General features: G+C 50.5%; 1 protein-coding gene across 2 annotated transcripts in view; it reads left to right on the top strand.

The window, feature by feature from the left end:
- The window catches only part of ETS1 (ETS proto-oncogene 1, transcription factor), a 78625-nt gene that overhangs the window by 14727 nt on the left and 42608 nt on the right, over window positions 1-21290 (top strand). The window contains exon 1 of one of the 2 annotated variants that reach the window (XM_055728499.1): window positions 14751-15152. The exons of the other annotated variant lie outside the window; for it this stretch is intronic. Coding sequence (XP_055584474.1) covers window positions 15083-15152 — 70 coding nt within the window. The 5' untranslated portion in view covers window positions 14751-15082. Of the gene's footprint in view, window positions 1-14750; window positions 15153-21290 lie in introns of those variants that run through there. 2 annotated transcript variants of the gene reach the window in all.

A 21290-nucleotide genomic window follows, 5' to 3' on the forward strand; every position in this document is an offset into this window, starting at 1 on the left:
GATGGTCTTAGAGTAGGATTGGTTCCTCTGTGGGGATGGAGTGAGGTGGATGTATCTGTTTCTTTTTCCGGAGAAGGCTCTCCTGCACCACCACTTGCTTCAGACAGGCCACACAAAGCACAGCTGCTTTTTTTTGAGCTTTCCCAAACTGCTTTGCCTACAGACCCATGAGCACTTGCCTCTGGGGACACTGGGCAGCAAAGCACCCTCTCTAGAGGGTTTGGGTTGCACGTGGCCAGCCCTTCTTGTAGCAGCACCTAGGTGGGTTTTGCTGCCCTGGCATGGAGCAGGGAGGGCAGCCTAAGTGAGACCAGCTACTGTTTCTTCTCTGGATGGGCTGGGCTGGCTGGGTGATGCCAGGAGAGCTATGTGCAGGGCAGGCAGGGGATGTGGGGAACATGGGGGGCTGGGACCCTGAAAACAGCCTGTTTCTTTCAGCTCCTGGCAGCATGAAGCACCTCTCTCTCCCTCCAGATGTTCGCTGTGTTTATAGCTGCTGAAGCAAGAGACTGAACTCTCTCATTAATACGTTTCTCTCTCCCTTTTGCTCTCTCTCTCTCTCTCATTGAAGCCAGAAGTCTCAGCTCAGAGGTTGCAGCTGGAAAGGAGCTGGGGGTGAGGGGTGGGAGAGAGAAGGGAGGTGTATGCAAGCCTCCCATCCCATTCAACTCCCCCTCTCCACTTTCCTCCCCCCGAATCCTCCCAAAATACACATGCCCTGAAAAAAGAAAAACACTAGCAGATTTTTTATTTCAGAAAGTAAACACTTAGGCCATGGGGGTCTGGAGGTTATGGGAAAAGAGGAAACCATTGGGCTAATCAGGCCGGGACACACTTCCCCTGCTGAAATAAACCAGAAATCATTGCATTACAGGGCGACGCCGTGGTTAACCCTGGTGCTGCCAACACAGCTGAGCGCTGGGGAGCTGCAGAGAGCCCATAGCCTGCCCACGCGTTTTCCCCTCGTCCCTGGTTTTTAGCCAGGGCGAAGCGCCGATGCGGAAGGGGAGCCAGCACACTCAGAAGCAGCCCTTTGGCATGCCGGCCCTTTGGGAATGATCCATTGGGAATATTTTAGTAGGAAATGAAACCTTTTTTTCTATGGTTTATGAGCCATCCTATAGAATTTCATAGTTATTCTTGCCTGAGAACTCTGCCTGACGGTTACAAACCTCTGCAGAGAGGAAATCTTTCTCTGCTTGAATCAGCGAGATTTGGGGGTAATTTCTGCAGAGCTTTGAACAGGTTTCAGAAAGCTCTTTTTTTCATCCTTGCTAGATTTGCGTTAGGTGTATAAACCATTAGATTACTGATTATTTGGTTGCAGACCTTTCAGGAAGGAATCCTTCCTGCTGTCTTTTACTCCTGTGTTTGTAGAGCACCCAGCATATGGGATCTGGCTGTAAGATGGGAGGAGACCCCTGCTGCTGCTGCAGGACAAAGAATAGCTGTAGTCCAGGTGTAAGCGAGCTAATGGGTCCTTTGTACCAGCTTTACAAAGAGATCTCAATTTACCCTCTCTAAGTTGGCCTTGGACTTCCCCTGGCTCCTTTCACAGTCTGAGTTGCGTACTATAAATGGATGCTCACTACCATGTACCACACATTTTGAGATCACTGCGTCTATCTGTGCTTCAGAAAGGCTAGGCTGGATCTGTAAGCACAAATGTTTATCACCGTAAATGAACACTAGAGATTGTCCGTTACTGTGAGCCTGGGTCTGTTTGATCAGAGCTCCTTGCTGCGTTTGCTGACTCCCTTTACAGCCTGCCAGGCTGAGATTTTCAGAGAAGACCAGCTGGGTTTTGCACCCAGCTCCCTGTTTCATCCAGGCTGCTTTAGAAACCCCACATCTTAGCATGATGCCCATGCTGACACTGTCTGTGAGGGAGTTCATGGCATAGCACCCTAAGTTGGTGCTCTCCCAAAAGCCTTCCCTCTGCTAGCAATTACTTGAGAGGGAGCATGACTGAAAGCAAAAGCCAGCACGGAACACTTCGTAGCCAAGGGAAAGTGATCTTTTCATTAACAGCACCCTAAGGTTTTACCTCATCTGTTACAGTGTAAAGGCTGGCGGTGAAAGGTGCCGTCACCGGTTCCTTGAGCCATCAGCCCAGCTCTTGCAACATTCCCACCAGAAGGCAAATCCCCAGATAGGGAAAGGTAGGGGAGCTGCAGACCTGCCCTGTCCCACCCTGCTATCTCAAGAATGCATTTGAACAGTAGCTGTTTCTGCAGCCTCTGGAGGTCGAGGCTTCAGATGGAAATCAAGCTCTATGGAGATAGTCCCACAGGGCAAATTTCAGAATTTGTGGAGCTGGTGGTCAGTTCAGATAAGCCCTTGAGAGCCCAGATACTTTATCTGAACCTTATCTGAGCTATTTGCATCACTTCAGTCTGAGAAACTGAGCTGTCAGACGTTTGGGGAGGGGGGCAAGTTGCATTAGGATGGTCTGTCTTTTTTTTTTCAATTGTTATTTCTAACATAGGGACACACCTCCAGGAGGATTGGACTGTCCTGTGCCCCATGCAGCTCAAGGAGCTTGTATGCAGGCTGGATGGATGAAGAGCAGGAAGGAGAAATACATGCTTAGAGCCATACAAGAGTAAGGACAGGATTAGGACAAACATTCTTAAAAGCCCTGTAAGGGTTTGCATCTCTCTGCTCTCTTTCTAAAATTGAACAGAAATAAGGTCAAGCTGCTCCCGCTGTTAATTGTGGATGGAAATGATTCTTCCTTTTCAGAGCAGACCCAGGTCTGAGCTTTCTCAAACATGGTGTGCTTTCTGCACCTTGTTTACTAGACCCTGTTTTGTTCACGTCTAGTTTCTCACCTTGTCTGGAGCTCCTGGGGGGCAATATAGGGTCAGTGCTCTTGCTGCTTTCCTAGCATCTCTCCTCTTCATTCCTGCTTTTCAGCAGTTAACTGTTTGACTGAGAGGACCCTGCAGTGACTGGTCTGTATAATGCAACATCCTCCTCCCAGACAGCGGGGCAGTTTCTTTCACTTGAGCTCTCAGTCCTAGTGGCTCTTCCCCAGCATCCACAGTCTTTTTATAGAAGAAGAGTTCTCAGGAGTGGTGGATTTAGGAGATCTGGCTGAGATCTTACAGCTGGGATTTGGAAGACTCTAGCTACATCACTTAACAGAAAATCTTTAGGCATCCAAATGCCATTGACTTCCATTGGACTGAGATGCCTAAATCATTCAAAAGGCTGCCTGTGAGCCACTGCATAGCAGTTTCTCATGTTGGAGATGCAGATGATTAATTCATTGCACATTTTATTGCGATGCTTAATTCATTGAGGTCAGGCGAGTGGCTGGAATTCCCTGGAGGATGTTGTACAAGTGCTTGATATTGTAAAAAAACAACACCAAACCCCGACGTCTTACGCGATACCAAGCTGCTAGCATGGCTGCCCCCTTGAAGCTGCCTGCAGTCTGCTGAACACGTGCTGGAGTTTACACAGCCCACGGGATGGAGCTTCCCCTGTGGGGTTTTGTATCAATAGGCTTTGAAAAAGTTGCAGCGGGTCAATTGTTGGCCATTTCACAATAGATGAAATAGGGTTTCTCTCTCTGCAGCTGGTTCCCGGGAAGGGAGGCTGCCTCTCTGGCAGCAGGCAGGGCTAATGAGGTTGTGTGTGTACGACGGGAAGATGGTTTCTCTGGTTTCGCTGCAGAAGAGCCATGGGAGACTTGCAGCAAGCAGCTTGCCGGCCTCCAAATGACTCGAGTGAGGTGTGGGAAAAGCTGGGGATGGAGGGTGGAATTTGCATGCAGGCTGTTTTTTTGGCATTAGGCTCATGAAAAGAGATTCTCAGCCAGCACGAGCGGCTCAGGTCCATCCTTTGGGAGCTGCCTTCAGAGACCTCTGATCCCTTCTTAGAAGCAGGGCTCCTCTTTCGGTGTTTTTTCTTCCCCTGTGATGCTGCAAGGGCAGGTTATAATTCAAGGCCAGGATCTAGCCTTTAGACCCTGAAGCCCACCGTGAGCCTGCGAGAAAACAGGGTTGGCTTCAACCTACTCAGTGGGAACGCTGCCATCGATTTCAGCAATGGGGAGTGGATGGGTGCACACACAAAAAAGCAATATAATAAAGTTCATGACAGGACTTCCCTTCCTGGAAAGGGAAACAAGGCCACTGGCATGGCATATGCTGTGTGAGCAGGGGCACGCAGGGTGGTAACAACCCTTGCAGATATTCATGCTTCCCGTAGCACAAATGGGATGGAGCAAAAGAAACTGCTCCACCAAAGCAGGGATTTGATTTCTGAGAAGAACTGGGCCAAACTACTTTTCCCTAACTCATCAGCAACTACTCTTCAGAAGTCAGAAATGCCTTTCTCCCCAAGTTTGTGTGATTCACTCTCCACATCCTAAGTTGAAGGGGGGCCAGAGAGCACTTGTTTTGGCCAAACTGATGTCGTCATTGAAGTAGAATAGGAAAAAAAGGAGAAGATGCCCCAAGGGAACCTGTTCATGGAAAAATTCTAATTTGGTCAGTTCCAGGCATCGCACAGAAGAGCCTGTGCTTGGGAGATTTCAACCCTGTTTTGCAGGCTCGAGAGGCATGACTAATTATGGAAAGTAGTGATGGAAATAAAGCTGGCATCTCAGTCCTGCCCTGGACTAGCTCCTTGCCACGCTGCAACCTTGGGGTATCTGCATCTCCTGTGAAACATCTCCAGAGACAACCAGACCTTCTCTTCCCTTGCTTTGCATCTAGTTACTGCCTAACCCCAGGAGACCAGATGCTTCCTTTGTCTGGCAGCTTTGGTTGTGTTTCTATCCAGGCAAACAGCTACTACATGAAAGTAGTAGCAGTTTCCCTTGCTTTACAGTAATCAAAATGACAGGATAACACGGCAACCCAGTAGCCGGCTTTGCCTTCCACTTGTGCCGAGTTCCAGGCTGGGTGTCAGCTCAGTCCCCTCTCTAGATGAACTGTGTCTTTTTTACTTTTCTTCTTGTTGCTGCCAAAAGCGACAGATCATTCTGCGGAAATCATCAATATTTTGTCAAAACGAAATCCAAACATTTCCAGCCAAAACTCAGCATTTTCTGGTGCTGGCTGTGTTGGTGCAAAAACAAATCTCCGTGGGAAATGCCAACATGGAAAGAAAATGGAGAAATAGATTGGGCTATTCTGCAGAATACTTCTCCTGGCTCTCTGATTCAGATGTGTGTCTGAGGGGCTGCAAGGCTGACGGTAGTTAAACCCAAGAGCTTCATCTGGACCCCTCGTATGTTTATTTAGACCAGACCGGTGTAAACAGACAGGCTCTGTTGACATGCAAAAGGAGCCTGGTCTGTGCAGTTTGTGCCACAAAGTACGCGTGCACAGTAAGCACCGACACTCGCTCCCTGCTTCCCAGTAAGCACCGACACTCGCTCCCTGCTTCCCAGTATCGGGATGTGATGCTTCATCCGAGCTACAGCTTCAAGCTAAGGGAACTGATTTTTAAGGTTTCATCCATCTGCTCTTGCCTTGTTTTATGTCACCCTGTCTTTCTTCCCCCACGTTTACACCTAGTAAGGCTGTCGGTCTGCCTCTGTGTTTAGTGTAGCAGATACTTCCATAACCATCCATCTTCCGAAATCCCTCTCCGTGGGCCTCGCAGTGCTGTAGTCAGCAGCTACAGTGGCACCAGATCACAGTGGGAGGACTTTCCGCTCCACACCCACCTGAAACAAAATGGTTTTATCGGGGTTCTCCCACGCCTGTCAAGTGCATCTCGATGCTCCCCTCCCTGTTGCTGCCGCTCCTCACTTCATTAGCGCCAGAGATGTTTATAAATGGAAGAGATAATATTTTTCGTTTCCAGTTTGGGTTTCCAGGGCAGCCACTTTCTAAAGCACTTAGGAAGTTTAGAGAAGACGAGGTTATATAAACGATTTTTCCCCCCTGGGCTCTTATTAATCAAGTGGCTTGTGGAGCCATTCCCATAGCTTTGGGATCAAGGGCACTAGCTGGGTGAGGGGAGGCAGGCGGTTAATGTAAGACATCTTTTTCTTGGCTCTTACCCTTTTTTTGGTAGGTTTGCGATGAATGAAGCAGTCAGACCTAGCTGTTGGGGTTTGAAAGCAGACAGAGGGCTGAGTAGCAGCTCCTAGGTTACATTCAAACTGTGTTTTCGTCTTGACTCTTGTATTAACCCCTTCTAGGCCTTCAAGTCATGTAGTATCTTTTAATGATGAGTTACCTGGCCCTGTTGATATGTCCCTGTAAAATCTGATCATTTGATGTAAAACATTTGCATTCCCTGAACATAGGCTAAATGTGATTTTAATAGCCATGGGCAATGAGTTGATCCTTGTCCTTTTATAATAAAACCCTATGGACAAACACATACACACACTGATTAATATATTTCCTGGCAAGCTCTGATGCATTTCTAAAGCTCCCCAGCATTTTCCCACTCAGGCTCACACAGCAGCTGCTACCCAGGATGACTGTGAGCAGCATGGGTAGCTCATGGGTTTGGGAAACAGGAGCAAGCTTTTGTTCCCATTAGAACAAATCCAAGCTCTGCCTCCTCCTCCTCCTCTGTGTCCTTCCTCCTGCTGTCTCTCCACCATGAGAGCTGAGGAATGAAGTCTTTCTGTTTTCCTTGGGTGCACAGAGCTCTGTCTGTAGCAGCAGGTCCAGCTGTTTCAAGCCTGGAGCCGAAGGTCCACAGGAAATCAGCTCATTAGTCTGTTGACCCACCTTCCCAGTTTTCCAGCTATGTTCTCTTGGTGTGAAAATAATGATTTAAATAGCCAAGGGTGGAAAATAATGATTTAAAGGAGGTAAAGGGGATATTCACAACTATTGCTGACTGTAGACTTGGCAGAAGGAAAGTGTATTTCTTCCGGGTCTTGGGAGCGTGTGAGAAAAGGTGTTGAACATCTGGAGTGATTTAGCAGTTTTGTGCTGTTGTGTGAGGCTGTGTGCTGCAAACACAGCTCACCCCAAAGCACCGGGATGGGTTGACGGAGCGAAAAGTCACTCACAGCTTTTAGCTTGAGCAGGTGCAGGCTGGGCATTACAGAAGAGCCATGTCGACCTCCTCTAGGGACAGGTGATGGTTGTGGTGGCCCCTGGCCTCCATGAAGCACTGCTGAGGACATTGCAGACAGCCCCCGTGACTTTTGGTATATCGACGGAATGAATTTTCTTGACTTGTCAGACTCCAAGTATCAGAGACACATTTTGTTTCATCTCACTCGTGATGCTAAAACATGAATCGGGCTTCCCAGCTAAAAAGGCAGATTAATTTCAGCTCATCCACACCTGAGACCTACCCCTCCCACAGAAACCTCCTTGAAGAGGTAAACTAACCAGGCAAAAAGAGGGTTTGTTTACAGATTACTTTTAATTGACACTTTTTTTCTCCCCCATTTTAAAAGCGCAATATTGAAAAGTTTTAGCTCAGGTTGAATGACACACCATTTTCCTTGTTTAATTTCTTTTCGTTGTTTTAGCCCGATGAGAAGTGTGTGAAAAAAAAATACCAAACTGGTTTGCATCAATCTGGAACATATTTAGAAAAAATATTTATGTCTGCTTTTTTCCTCCAACTACCAGCAAAGCACAAAAAAATAATAAATAAATCAGCTGTTTTCACAACTGCTGCTGCAGGCAGTGGGGGAGTACCCAGGGAAGCAAACCATTTTGTGTGCTAAACCCCCTTAGATCTTCTAAGTATTCCGAAGATACTTAAAAACCCTGAAATAAGTGGTGATGACGATGATAATAGCTGTAGATGGGTGACCATACTTCCACTGGTGTCGCAGGCCCCTGCTGACCAGCTGTCTCTTCCCCATTTACACCAGCAAGGATTTAGGACCTAGGCAAGTAATCAGGAGACCCTCTTGGGGAGAGAGGCGTGTTATTTAATTAGCTCTACAATGGACTGACTGGGAGGCACGTGGTGGCTCTAATGGAAGGAGATAGATGTCCTTTTAGCTGGGCTAATTGTTAGGAAATAGCAGAGTCTTTGTTCAGCCCCAGCATGTGGCCTGTGATCTCTCAGAGCCCAGGGCTGCCCGCTTATAATTTTAGACAGATCTATTCAAGCCTGCTCTGGAGCGCAGGGCCGAACAAGACGGGTATTGTTGCCGAGCCAGGATCGCCGTCCAAGAAAACCACCCCGAAAAACCCAAACACGTGTAAAGAGGAATATTTCTCTGTCGTTTATTCACTATCGGGCCGGGTTGCCAAGCGGAGACAATTGCAAGCGAGGAGGTTTCCAGCGCCAGGCGAGGGTTTTTCCTCTTTGAAGCTCACAGGCAGGCGAATCCTTCATGACAGGAGCGATGCAGCGGGCTGAAGAGTTGTCTCCAGTGGCAGAGCCTGCCTGGGGAAGGCAGCTTTAGGGCTTTAATTGCTAGGGTGGGTCCCATCCCCCAATTCCCTTGCTGTGGGCATGGTGTACGTGGGATACTCATGTCCGTTGCTGAATTATCTCCATAGCCTGGCTGTATGCACCTGTCATCTCACGGTCGTGGTGGGACGTGGTTTGGGCTGGAGGGGTCTTGGCTGCTGGACCAGTGTCTGTGCCTCCCAGGGTCCTGTGCAACAAGAGAGGGAATCTCAGTTCTCTTTCCTGAGCTTTTCTGTCAAATCTCTCTCTGGAGAGACCCTGTCAGTCTCCAGCCCCCAGGCTTTTCCTTCGGGACTGCTGAACTGATGCTCCCAGTCCCTTGTGAAGTGGGAAAGTGTTGTTTCATTAAAAAAGGGGAATGGAGGTACAAAGGTTTGTAAGAGGTCATGTGGAAATATTGCTTGAACCCCTATGTCCTGACCACAGCATTAACCTGGGGGTCATTGCAGAAAAGTGTTTTATTTCCCCGTGCTGACCACTTCCAACTGGCTGTGTGCAAGCATGTTTTTCTGGAGGCTGCCATTTGTATACGTGAATATGGCTGTGAATTTGTATGCTATAGGTTGGTGCTGGACTCACCTTCCTTGGGAGGTGCTCATGCGGCTCCTGGTGCCTTCCTGAAAGTGATATGTGGCTGTTACTTGGTATTTCTTGAATCAGTGGGTCTTTTTTTGTTGTTGCTGGGTTTTTTTGAAAGAGTGAAAGAGCAGATAAGTGTTAGTGAACACAGTCTAGCTGTCCAGCAGATCTGCTTCATTAGCAACAATCCTATTGCCCCTCCTTCATAATCCCTCACCTGTGCTCCAGGGAAAGGGATCTCAAGAACCGTCAGAAATCGGTTCGTAACCTCTGTTGCCAGAAGTCAGTGAATGCCAAGGTGAAATCACCAGCAGAGATGTGCTGCTTAAGTCTGAGCTGGCTGCACTTGTTTCTGCTATAAAGGAGGCTGCCCAAGAGATCTGACCAAAAATGAGAGCTCCGACGGGTGAGGTTTGATGTGTATCATCTGTGCGTGCTCAGAGCATTTGTGAATACCAAGAGTTAAACAGCAAAAATCCTCAGGTTATGTTTACCAAGAACTCAGTGCTGTTACTTGAGGAGGAGAGAGAAAACGTACCGAGAGCAAACAGCGCTGCAGAACAGCTTATGAGGATTTTCCATCCAGCCAGTTCTTCCAGCAGGGTAACAAGTGAGTGACAGCACCTCCCGCCAACGAAATTCAAGGCAGAATTACATTGCTCAAGCTCAGATTAGCTAATCAGGTTATGAATCAGCATGGGACCTCTGGGAAACCAATAGCAGGAGACACTTGAAGATGCTCAAGCAGCTTGCCAGACTGCTGACTGAGGTACCTACGGCGTGTCGACCGGAGCTGTTGCTCCCTCGCAGCCATGCAGGGATGTGTGCGTGCTGGAGTCCTGACTCCTAGCTGGCCACAAAGATGCTTTTGTGAGCCATCTCTGCTGGGAAGTTAATGAGAGCAGGAGTCAGGGAGGCTCAGAGGCAGCTTCCTCTGGTCGTGCCTGGAGGGCAATCAGAGGATGGTATTGTGGCAGCAGTGTCTTGGGGCTGAGCTGGGGCCTGAAGTCTGGATCTCCGCAGTGTGAACAGAAACTTGCTTTTAATGCAGACAGTGCGGAGGATGGGGACTTGCTGTGACTCCAGCCCTATAGTGTGGAGCGGTGAGGGGACCCCAGAGGCCACAGCCATCTGGGTCATGGAGGAGCCAATGCCTTTGTGGTGGTCATCACCTCCTAGCTGCAAATGCTAGATCTGAGAGCAGCCTGCCTTCCCTGCAGACAGCCCAGGAGGCACACGCAGTACGTGCTGACTAACAAGCTCTTCTTTCCATGTCCGTTGCTTAGCCAAAAAGGGGAGGCTGTAGTCACCAGGACTACTAATCCAGCCTCTTTTTACCAGCGTAAAACAACTCTCTGAAATACTTCCCAGCTATTACGGTGCTTGAAAGAATTTCTCATATCATTTTAAATTCCAGGAAAGGTATCTCCCTGGGGAACGGTCATGGCAGCTGCTTGCTCTTTCCTCTTATTGCAGAGGACCACCTCCACACCCAGAGCCACCTCCCTGCTCTTTCCTTTCCTGGAGTGGTGGTGGCTGCTGCTCTTTCCAACAATGTCCCCCTTACGATAAATCCTTTCATGTCTCCATTTCTCCCTGGAATTGCACGACACTTTCCCCGCCCCCGCCCCCTTCCCCTTTGCTCCTGATTTTTGTCTCATGCCCTCTGGATATTGTTTACTTGACAAAACATCAAACCAAAGCCGTGACCGCTTGCAGTCATTAAAAATGCCATGGCAGTTTTGGGGAAGGCTCCAATTTGGCTAATTGCTTTCTGCCATAAATATCCCCCTGCAGTTTTAATTGGATATGGTGTTCTTCATTTCCTGTCCATAACAGCTGGGTGGTGTTGCTCCGCATTATTACGTAGCCGTTGTGTTTCACCCCAGAGGTGGCCATGTTTTGGTAGCAGCGGTACTAGGAAAAGCTCCTTCTCCTGACTACTGCTTATACCTAATCCTGAGCCTGCTGTAATGAGGACTGGTAAATCCGAGGGAGAGAAGCTGTCCCAGTTCCATAACATCTGGAGGAGAGCCAGCAGCTGCCAATTTGCAAAGGGGCTGTGACAGGAGTGAATTTGGCCCTGCCAAAGGGTAAGAGCTAGCCCCAGCTAAGAGGGAGGTCATGGAAGTGCAGTCCCGCCTGCCTGCATGTTCGGAAATCACAGCAAAAGCTGCGGTCTCATAATACCATTCCTCGATGCTAAATGAATAATTATTATTATTCTTTTAAACCAAGGTTAGTCAGCGTCCCTGAGAACAATGTGGCATTACTGCCCGTCCTTTCTTTGTTCCAAACTGTTGAAAAACAGTCAGGCTGCATTGTGGAGGGAGGGCAGATGGTTATCTCCGATCAATGGCAAAATCTTTTGGCTATATTAATGGCAGGAGGGCTGTTCTCTGCAACTCAGCATCCTCCCTCAACAGGAGAGAGCCTGAATAGATATAACGTTGAATAACGACAGAATGGAAAAGGAGAGTGAGACTTGGATGTGGAAGAGGAAAGATTTTTCTAAAGCCTGTAAGCAGCAAATAGGAACCAGTTGCTGAGGCGAAGTCATGTTTGGCAGGTCTTGGACTCCAAATGGTCACATCCCAGCTGAAGAAACTAATCAATGGATTCCTTCCATGCCTTCTGCGAACACTGAGCCATTGAGCGGCTCAGCTGGAGTTCAGAGCCAGGGCTTTCATGTTGCAGGCTCTGAAGTGAACACAAATTAAGGCAGCCGCTAGGACAGAGTCGAGCTCGAAGGAGAGATTCAGCTGCCCTGGGAGGAATTCTCAGCCTGCAAGTCTCACCATTCTTTTCCTCCAGTTTGGTTTTTTTGCCCTGGTGCTACTTTTGGAAGCATTTCTAGTTTCCCTGCATGTAGGGGCTGCCATACATTGCACAAGCAAGATGAAACAGAAGTTTAGGGGAGCTTGGAGGGGGGGTGAGGTAGGGGAGTGGAGAAGCTCAAAGCTTTGCTGCAGCCATGCTGCACCAAGCTGTGGCTTAGTGTCATCGGCTTTGCAGGATCAGGGCTGAGCCAGCATGCCAAGAGCGTGTGTATCTTTCCTAATAAAAAACACATGAGCTGTGAGAAAGATCTTTATTAGAGTCTTTGTACCGGTCCAAAGGAGAAGGAGCCCCATTACAGGTGCACGGGACTCTAGCCAGTTCTTAAGACCATAACGCTTGCAGAAGAGTCTGAGCCAAATGCATCCGCCCACGGGAGCAAGGCAGCCGCTGCCTTCTCTGGTGCCACTTTTTTAATCCCACCAGCAGTTCCATCCGGGACCATCTCTGCTTATGAGAGCCTTCTGCGTGGCATCAACACCCTGTCCCTGTCAGCGCCCACTCGGGCGAGCCACGGTGACCTCGCTGCGCGCCTCCTCTTCTGTTTCAGTCTGGGGATTGTGGTTTGCTGCAGGATGCTGTGCTTGCTCTGAGCAGGGTGGATTACCGAGCGCCGCCGAATCGGGGGGAACACTTGGGTCATTTCAATACGGTTGGGACCGCAGGTGCTTTCTGATGGCTTCATCGCTGCGGCCAAGAGCCCACAGCCAGCTGTGCAAACCAGTCCCCCCCGTGCCAGTGCACACACACGCACACACTCTCCCACACTCGCCCCGCTGCAGGATTGCAGTGTGCCTGCGTGCATCCTCGCCCAGGAGTTTGCAGCGCATCGAGCAAAGTGTAGGAAGGGAAAGGTTGTCAGGCTGTGATAACTGCATCAGGTTTCTCTTCCCAAGCCTGCTCTGGAAGGGATCATACAGAAAGGCAGCTGTTTCTCCTGATCCCCTTTTGATTTTCAACTGGAAACGTTCTGCTAAATCTCTCCTCTGTGGTTGCTACCTTCAGTCATTGCTGTCCATCGCGTGTGGGGAAGAGGGGAAAGAAACCCAAAATGAAGGGCAGGTGCAAGCACATTATCCTGTACAGGGAGAGGCAACAGGGACCAAGTTTTATCCTTGCAGCCATCCTCTTTTCACTTTCAGATTTCCAGGTTCATTCCTCAAACCAAGGACCCACCACCTGAGCTTTTAAACCTTGTGTTCTGCCTCAACACAGCTCAGTTCTCCAAAGCACACAGGAATCAGTGGAAGGAGGTTATATATTGGTCACACAGTGAATCACTGGTCCTACTCTGCTGCTGCAGGAGTAGGTTGCCCATAACTGAGCTTGCAAGTAAATTGAAAACACGATTGCCTGTAAAATTGGAAATGCAAGTGCTTGTGAATGGGTGAGACGCCCGAAGGATGAACTTTTGGCTGGAGCTAGCTGCTTGCCCAGCTTTGCTAGTTCTCAGAGTTCTTGCTGGCTGTGTCTTGAGCTATCTGCCTTGGTAAAACCAGCTGCTTGTGCGAGCCAAAATCAGGCTCTCGATTTCTGGCCCCAGTACCTCGCAGCTTCTTTTAGTTACATGAACTTTCCTTCTATAAACACGCCTTAGGCAACTGAGCAAGGCACCGCTGAAGAAGCTAGAAATAACCCTGAGCCGTAACGTTTGCATCTGCAGCTCATCTTTCGGTGCGTTTGAAGGTTTCAAAGGTGTTTGCAAGCAGTACCCTGGTTCATACGGGTTAGCAGGCAGCCTTGAACCCTGGTGGCTGACTCAGGCAGCTGCCCTCTTTCCCCTGTTACACCCGGGCTGTTCACTTGAGCCCATCTCTGAGCAGAGCAGCCTGGTCTCTGCCAGCGTGTCGAAGACTGTTAAGACTTTCACAGTGAGAGAACCACAAAAGCTGGTTGCTAATGACTTTTTTTTTTTTTTTTTTTTTTTAACACTTGTACCGGTAAGTTGACATCTGTGAGTCATAATCTCCCTTCTGCTCTGCCGTTTGTGGTCTGAAGTTTGTGCTACCTAAATATAATAAAACATATTTCATGTGAAAAACCCATATTCTTCTGCTAACTTCATGCCGTGCCAGCATGATACTCATCTTGCATCTTGAAGACGTTTTTTATACACTCAGTTCCCAAACCTTTCTGGCCTCCTCTGTAGGATGCACACACCTGTGAACAACCTGGCCGTCACCCGTCACCACACGACTGAGCCTGGGCACCCACGCTCTGCCCTGGTCATTGCTTGTGGTGGAGAGAGCATCAGGCTGCTGCGAGCGTCACCAGTGATGGTGATGTGAGCATGAAGGGGCGATGCAAGTGTGAAGGGGCAATGCAAGCGTGAAGGGGTGGTGTGAGCATGGCAATGTGACCATCAAGGGGCGATGCAAGTGTGAAGGGGCGATACAAGTGTGAAGGGGTGATGCGAGTGTGGTGATGTGACCATCAAGGGGTGATGCGAGTGTGAAGGGGCAATGCGAGCATGGCGATGTGAGCATGAAGGGGTGATGCAAGCATGAACGGGTGACGTGAGTGTGAAGGGGCGATGCGAGCATGGCGATGCGAGCGTGAAGGAGTGATGCGAGCGTGAAGGGCCAATGCAAGCATGAAAGGCGGTGGTTCGTGTCGAGGCAGGCAGGTGAAGGCAACTGGTCTGGTTTCACGACACGTCGGTTCTCGGCAGCCGCCGGGGCTCCAGCGGCGTTTTCCCATGCTAGAACCGCAGCTCTCTCCGCTCGTGTGTCGGCGCTGGGACACCAGCAGAAGTCGCGGCAGAGGCGCAGCAGCACCCAACTTAGTGGGGGATGCGCTGTCCCCCCCTCCATCACCCCGTGGCCCCACCTCGCGCTCCCCACTCCCCGGACCCCTCGCTCCGCCGGACCCCGCCGCAGCGCCGGCTCCGCTCCCCGCGGCGCCGGGTGCCGGGGCCGCCTCCGGGGCGGGGGCAGGCGGGTCCCTCCCCGCCGCTGTCACCGCTCGGGGCCGGCCCAGCGCCCTCCCCTCGGCGGCTCAGCCCGGGCCGGGGCGGCGGCGGGGGACGGGCGAGGCGGAGCGGCTGCGGGGGAGCGCGGAAGGGGCGGCGGAGCAGAGCGGAGCGGAGCGGGAGAGAGGAGCGAGGGAGCGCGGAAGGAAGGAAGGAAGGAAGGAAGGAAGGAAAGAGGAGGAGGAGAAGGAGGAGGAGGGAGGCAGGCAGGCGCCCGGCCGCCGCTGCCCCGGGCGCCCAGCTCCGCGCACGGCGGGGCTCAGCAGCCGCCGCCGCCGCCCCCCGGTCCCGGCGCGACGCCCCCGCGGCGCTGCCCCAGCCATGAAGGCGGCGGTGGATCTGACCATCATCAAGACGGAGAAGGTGGACATCGAGCTCTTCCCGTCCCCCGGTGAGCGCCCTGCCCTCCCCTCCGTGCCCCCTCTCGCCGGGGAACCCTCTGGATCCCTTCTCCCCCTTTTGCGCAGCGAGGGCGGTGGCAGGGAAATACCAGAGCGGTGAGGGTTGAGGGTTTGTTGGTTTTTTTTTGGGGGGTGGGGGTGTCTTTGGGAAAAGGGGACGGAGCGCACCCCCAAGTTGCAGCGGAGCGGCGCCGCCCGGCGCTGCGCTCCCCGGCTCTGCCCCGCAGCACCGCTGGGGGAAGGTGAACTTGCTTCCCGAGCAGTTCTAAGACTTTTCCACCCCCACCCCACCCCACAGCCCCCTCCTTCTCTTAAAAAACAACCCGCCGCCCTTCCAGCCTCCTTTTCTCCTGGCATCCTTGCGGGGATGTGTGCAAGCACCTCCGCCTGGGAGGCAGGAGAGATGCACTCGGGGGGTTTGGGGTTTTCTACGAGCTCCTCGGTACCCCCCCCCCCCCTTTTTCCCGAGGGGGTGACCCACACCGGGGCTGGCAGCCCTGCACAAGCTCCTTATCTGCGATGTATGTTCCCCCCATCCCTCGCTGGAAATATCTTGTGTGGTCCAAACACTCCTTGTATTTGGGAATCCAGACTGCAGCGGTACCTCTAGATTTACCACATTTAAACCAGGAAAGCCCGCTACTTTGATTTCCCTCCCCCCTTTCTCTGGAACTGGGTAAATGGGGATAGGAAGGGTGTAGGAGCTCTCAGGGAAGATAGCAACATGTTACTGAAACGAGGCGTGTGTTGGGTTTTTGTTGTAGCGCTAAGTTTTAACTGCTGCAGGCTGTGGTTAATGCTAATAGTTGAGTTTTTACCATAATAAGGGCTGTTCACATACTGCTGTCGTCTGCCTGCCTGCTGACCCCAGACACTGAACTGATCCTGCCTCGCTCAGTCGAGGGAGAGGATGGGGCTTGGAGGGCCTGCAGGGAGAAAAACGGAATTCTCTTTCTGGGTCCAAGAGAGAGTGAAATGAGTCCAGTTGCTTCACCTCTCCCTGCTGTAATTCCTACTGCTCTGAAGTGATGGTTTGCTGGATTTTGTGCAGTGCCACTGGGGTGAAGAAAACTAAATTGGAGTTGGGCATTTCTTTGCCAGTTAGCAAGTTTCTAGGAAACCCAGAAAGGGGGCTCAGCTCCTGCCAGGCAAGATTTCAGGCTGCATGTGCGAAATAAAATGACAGCTGACTGCTGGAGTGCAAGGTGGGCCGGAGCAGCACAGGGGCTTGTGCTCAGACTTAAAATAGATGCTTGTGCAGGATCAGCTTGTCTGCAGAGCGCTCCGGTAAGTCAGCACATGCCTGGGGGTTCTGCCACCAGTGGGCTACATGGTGTCTGATGCTGGGAGAGCGGCTTTCCCATGATCCATCTTCCCCTCTACCTGCATGTAGAAAGAACCTGGTTGCCAGTTACAGCTATTTTGGTGCTCCGTGCCTCTCACAGCAAGGCTGAGCCTGGCTTTCAGGCGTGGGCTCAGAAGGACCAGACTTGCAATAGGATGCTGAGGAGGATTTTGCAAAGCACCTGTGCACATTAAATGCGAGGCTCAGCTAGAGCTGAGGACCTGTTTGTGCCTATTTCCTAAAGCTTTGCTTAAAAGAACATTTTACTGGAGACTCATTCCTGTGCTTCAGGTTGTAACCTTGGTCTGTTTGCTTGCAGGGGAAGAAAATGGGATGGGAAGAAACACCTGGTCCATTGGGGCAGGGCTGGGGGGATGTGGAGTTTATTTTTCAGTTCTGACCAAAGTATCTGTTTAAATTTACAAGTCTCCTGGCATAGGTGGGAGCGTGTTACAGAGGCGTCTCTGTTGTTTAGGTGTTTGAGGATTGGATCAATATAACTGCCTTGTGCCTAAAGTGAGGACTCAGTGTTTCGTGCTGCCTTACACTCGTTTTCTTTCTGTGAAAGCTCATTTGGAGCTTATGTCAGCACGCAATTTTTAGAGTTGACCCAAAGTTTAAACTTTGGCAGGAAGAGCGCTGAAAAACAAAAACGAAAAAGGTAAAAAAGAGCTGACTCCCTATTGACTTCAGCTGCAGTTGCTTCTGTTTTGGTGGCTGTGTTAACACTGTGAGCCAAAAAGGTCAATGTTGTCAATTAGCTGGCTTAACCTCATTTCCCCTCTAACTTTTTAGAGAATGCTGAAGCTTTCTTGCTTGGTCAGATTGATGTTGAGAGAAGGAGTAGGGATGCTGGTAGCTTATGTTTCTGGGATCCAGCAATGCCACATGTAGGGGGGCATAACTTATGCACATAATTTTTCTCTACTCCTGTTTTGGGGTGCATCTGAGGACTTTTAACTGCTCCCTGAGAGCTTGTTCAGGTCTTGGTCTTGGTTGCTGAATCTGCCATCAAATGTGCCCATTGCCCTTCTTTTCATAATGGGCATTGGCCTCGCTGAGGAGTCCAGCCCCTTGCTCCTTTACATGCCAGCAAGCAGCAAAGCAGATTTACTTCACGGTATCCATAGGGTTAACCTTACGCAGGGAGAGTCGTTACAGGCATAGGTTTTCAATTGTACAAGACGATTAATGCGCCAGGTGCTTGATGCCCCATAAAACTGCAGAGATGCGTTGGCTGCACAGTACCGTCCCCCTCTCACTCCCCTGAAATAAAACCCTGCAGCACGCCACACGTGCAGGCAGCCTCTGCATGGAAAAGTTGGATGGGATTTGCAGTGTGTCCAAAGGGTTTAAAAATAACTTGAAGGGGATGTGAAGTTGTACAAAACTTCCAAAGCCAAATCTCCCCCTGACCCTGCCGCCCCCACTGCTGTTGCCAGCAAGAATGTGTGAGTGAGATGAGTAGGTCAGGAGCCAAAAAACCACGGTGGTGGACTCCTCCTTTTATTTGCAAGTTGTATGTGCATGGGTTTTTATTATAAGGATCTGATAGTATTTAGTAGCATCACTTTTGATTGCAGACATATGACTGATCCATCAATGGGTTGGTGGGACTTGGTTTACTGGCTTTTTATCAGACAGTAAAAACCCAAACCATGCAAAAATCAGCCCCAACAGGAACTTCACTGTGCAACTGGTGAACACAGAAAAAAAAAGAAAAGTTTCCTCAAGTTCTGCAAAGCTCTCTATGCTCTCTCTCCGTGGTCAGAGTTAAAAGCAGCTCCGCAACCCTTGCTGGAAGCTGGCAGTGTGTAATTGGGAGTCCCAAATACTGAGGGGTAGCACTTTTTGCTAATGAAGCTACTGACTTGCTGCCCCCGAGGCGTACCACAAGGTGCCCTGGAAGGGCTTAATGGCCGGTGGTGATGCTGGGCATTGCAGGTGAGGCAGAGATGCTGGGCTCCCCATGCTCCTGCATCCGCTCCCCCTCTTGCTTCCTTTCTCTGCAGGTGTGTTACGGGTGCGGTGATGGATTTATTCCTCCCTGGCATCAAAAGAGGTCTGTGCACATGCAGCGTAGAAATCCTGACTGCCAGGAGATGGAAGGACCCCGTGTGTTTCGGTGCTTCACATGCTGTACCTTAAGGACAGCTGGGAGACAGACGCATTGTTTCCATTGGCCTGTGCGTGGGTGGCATCCCAGGGGTTTATTTTCATCTGGCAAGAGCCTTTCCCTCTGTTTAGGGTTTGGGACAACGTTGGGCTGAGGCTGAAGCAAGATTTCTCCTGCTGTGGTAGCTGCAGGGTACGGGGAAGCGGACAGCTTCTATGCAGTGTATTTTTGGATGTAGGACCTGCCTGAATCACGCTGCTTCCCCTTCCCAGAGCCAGGCCAATCTTTTTGTCCTTTGCTTTCAGTTTTAGTGCAGGCAAATACGGAGGTTTGCATTTAAAGCAAGCCTTCTGGAAAATGCATACCCTCCTCCACAGTGCCTTGCTGCAGGGAAATGGCAAAGTACTTGATGAATTAGAATACATCTTCATTATGGTCTTAGGATGGGATCCATCATCCTTCCCTCGATCTTGTCTAGGAGGGGCAAGTTTCCAGCCATACCTTCGCTCCCAGCTCTTTATATATATGCACAGAATAGGGTCACAGCTGGATCAGCCCATTCAAGGGGAGGTGATTTGCTGAGCTGGTTGGGGGTAAGAGTAGTGCGCAGGGACTTGGAACATCTTCTCTTCCAAAAAGGAAGACTTGATCCTGTGTTATCCTTGCACTGCACTCAGGCTTCAGGCTGGTCCCTACAGCTGTGGCAGCTGCTGGCTGACTCAGTTTCCCTGCTGCTGTTAAGAGATTGGTCTTGTTGGTGGCTTGCATGGTCACGTTGTCGCAAAGTGGGATGAAACAGTAGCAGAACAGCAGCATTTCCCTCTCTGCTTTGAGATGTCCTCTGTCCTCTGTCCCTTCCTCTGCATCTGTTGTACTAGAAGAGCATTTACCTGTCCTCGCCAGGATGGGCTGCATGCACACAAACTGCCAGAGCATTTGTCTGGAAGCCCAGCAAAGCCCGGGGAAAGGGAAGCAGCACTGAAGGGTGAATGATTTCAGGGATGCAGAGAGTTGCATCCAGCATCTTTCTGAATGCTTTTTGCTTCTGCATTAACAGCAAAGGTGAGAGCTCGGCTTTGGCTGTGGATTGCTCTGTGTGGGCATGAATCATCAGCCAACAAGGGCGAGAGACTCTAATAAATTGAGAGCTTTGGGCTCCTCTGGTGTTTTCAATGCTGATTGCCTGTGGAGGAGGTGAGAATTTGAACTGAAAAAGAGCAATTATCTTTCTATGCGCTTACAGAATGCCCATTACTGTGGTATCCAGCTAGGATGGGGTAATGAGAGTTTCCCAGGAGGGAGGGGACTATATGCACCTGGCTGCCACCAGCTCCAGCTTTAGTGTCAACTCTGTCTGCTTAAGGGACAAAACTGTGAAAAGAGGTGGAAGGAGGCCAGCTCCGTCGACCTTTCCTTCAAGTGATACACCCACGAAAGCACATCCCTGACTACAGCATTTTTAACCTGGATACAGGGAGTTAGATTTCCAGGGAGGAGGAGCAAAGCCCCATTCCTTCCATTTTATCATCATAAACTCCCCAAAGCATGTAACAACTGTGTAATTGCAGCGTTGTTACATGAAGTGGCCGCTAATTTGCCATGTAATTACAGCGTGGCATGCTTTGATAGGCCTTATAAAATGAAGGGATAACACAGTCTCATGCTGGAATGCTGCACTGAAGCTCTGCAAAGCAAGCTGAGGAGCCCATCGTATGCCACCCCGCTCTCCCAAATCCATAGCAGATTGCTGACAGGCAGGCAGCAAGTAGCCGGGAGTGCGCGTGCTCTCCAGTGGGACTGTGGCACGCTGAGTTTTACCGCGGGAGCCTTTTTATATACCGGCTTTTAAGTACGCTGCTGTGAAAAAGCGGTGACTGGATCCTCCTGAATAGATCCCTGTGGTGTGGCTGAGCTGAGGGGGCGGTGGGGATCAGGTTTAGGGTGCAGAGATTGTCCTGTGGTTAGACCCGGAGACTGCAGTTTGATGCTGGCAGCAAAATGGAAGGTGGCTTGGTGTTCTTCACCAGTTGGCGATGACAGCAGATACATCATAGGCACTTGGGGAAGAGGTAAGTGTAAGACCAGACTATTGTCTGAATACAGTTAGGGATACAAACTCGCAGATCTGTTATCCCAAATGGCTGTTTTCAGTTGTGGTACTGCTGTCAGCTGGGATTTTGGGGAAGGAAGGAAGAAATCCATGTAGATTTCTCCCAGACAAGGAAAGCAAGCTTTTTTGCACTGTCAGCTGGCCCTTGCATGGCACAGGGCTTAGGAAGGCAGGTGTCATTGCTGTCCCTGGAACGGATCCAGAGGATGGAGCTGCTGGCATCTTCCAGATGTACATATTTTGCTCAGGGGCAGACCTGTGCTTGGTAGGATGGTGCCAGGGGACTAAGTGAAGAGAAGAAGGAGGGGATGATCTGCCCGACTTGAGCCCTGGAGCCAGCGACTGACTCTTCGTTGTGCTGTGAGGTTGGGGGATCCCTACGGAACCTGGGGTCTTCCTTATGTGTGCCAGATTGTGCCTCCGTAGGTCAAGACCTGACTCCCCAGATTTGCCTTTTGGCTGTGAGGTGTGGGCCGGTCTGCAGCTTGTCCAGATCCGTGTAGCTCCACTGAAGCCGTGGATATATGCTCTGATCCAGCGTAAAGCCTCATCACTGC

Source organism: Falco cherrug, chromosome 17 (genome assembly GCF_023634085.1).
Source record: "Falco cherrug isolate bFalChe1 chromosome 17, bFalChe1.pri, whole genome shotgun sequence".
In the NCBI taxonomy this organism is placed as follows: Eukaryota; Metazoa; Chordata; class Aves; order Falconiformes; family Falconidae; genus Falco; species Falco cherrug.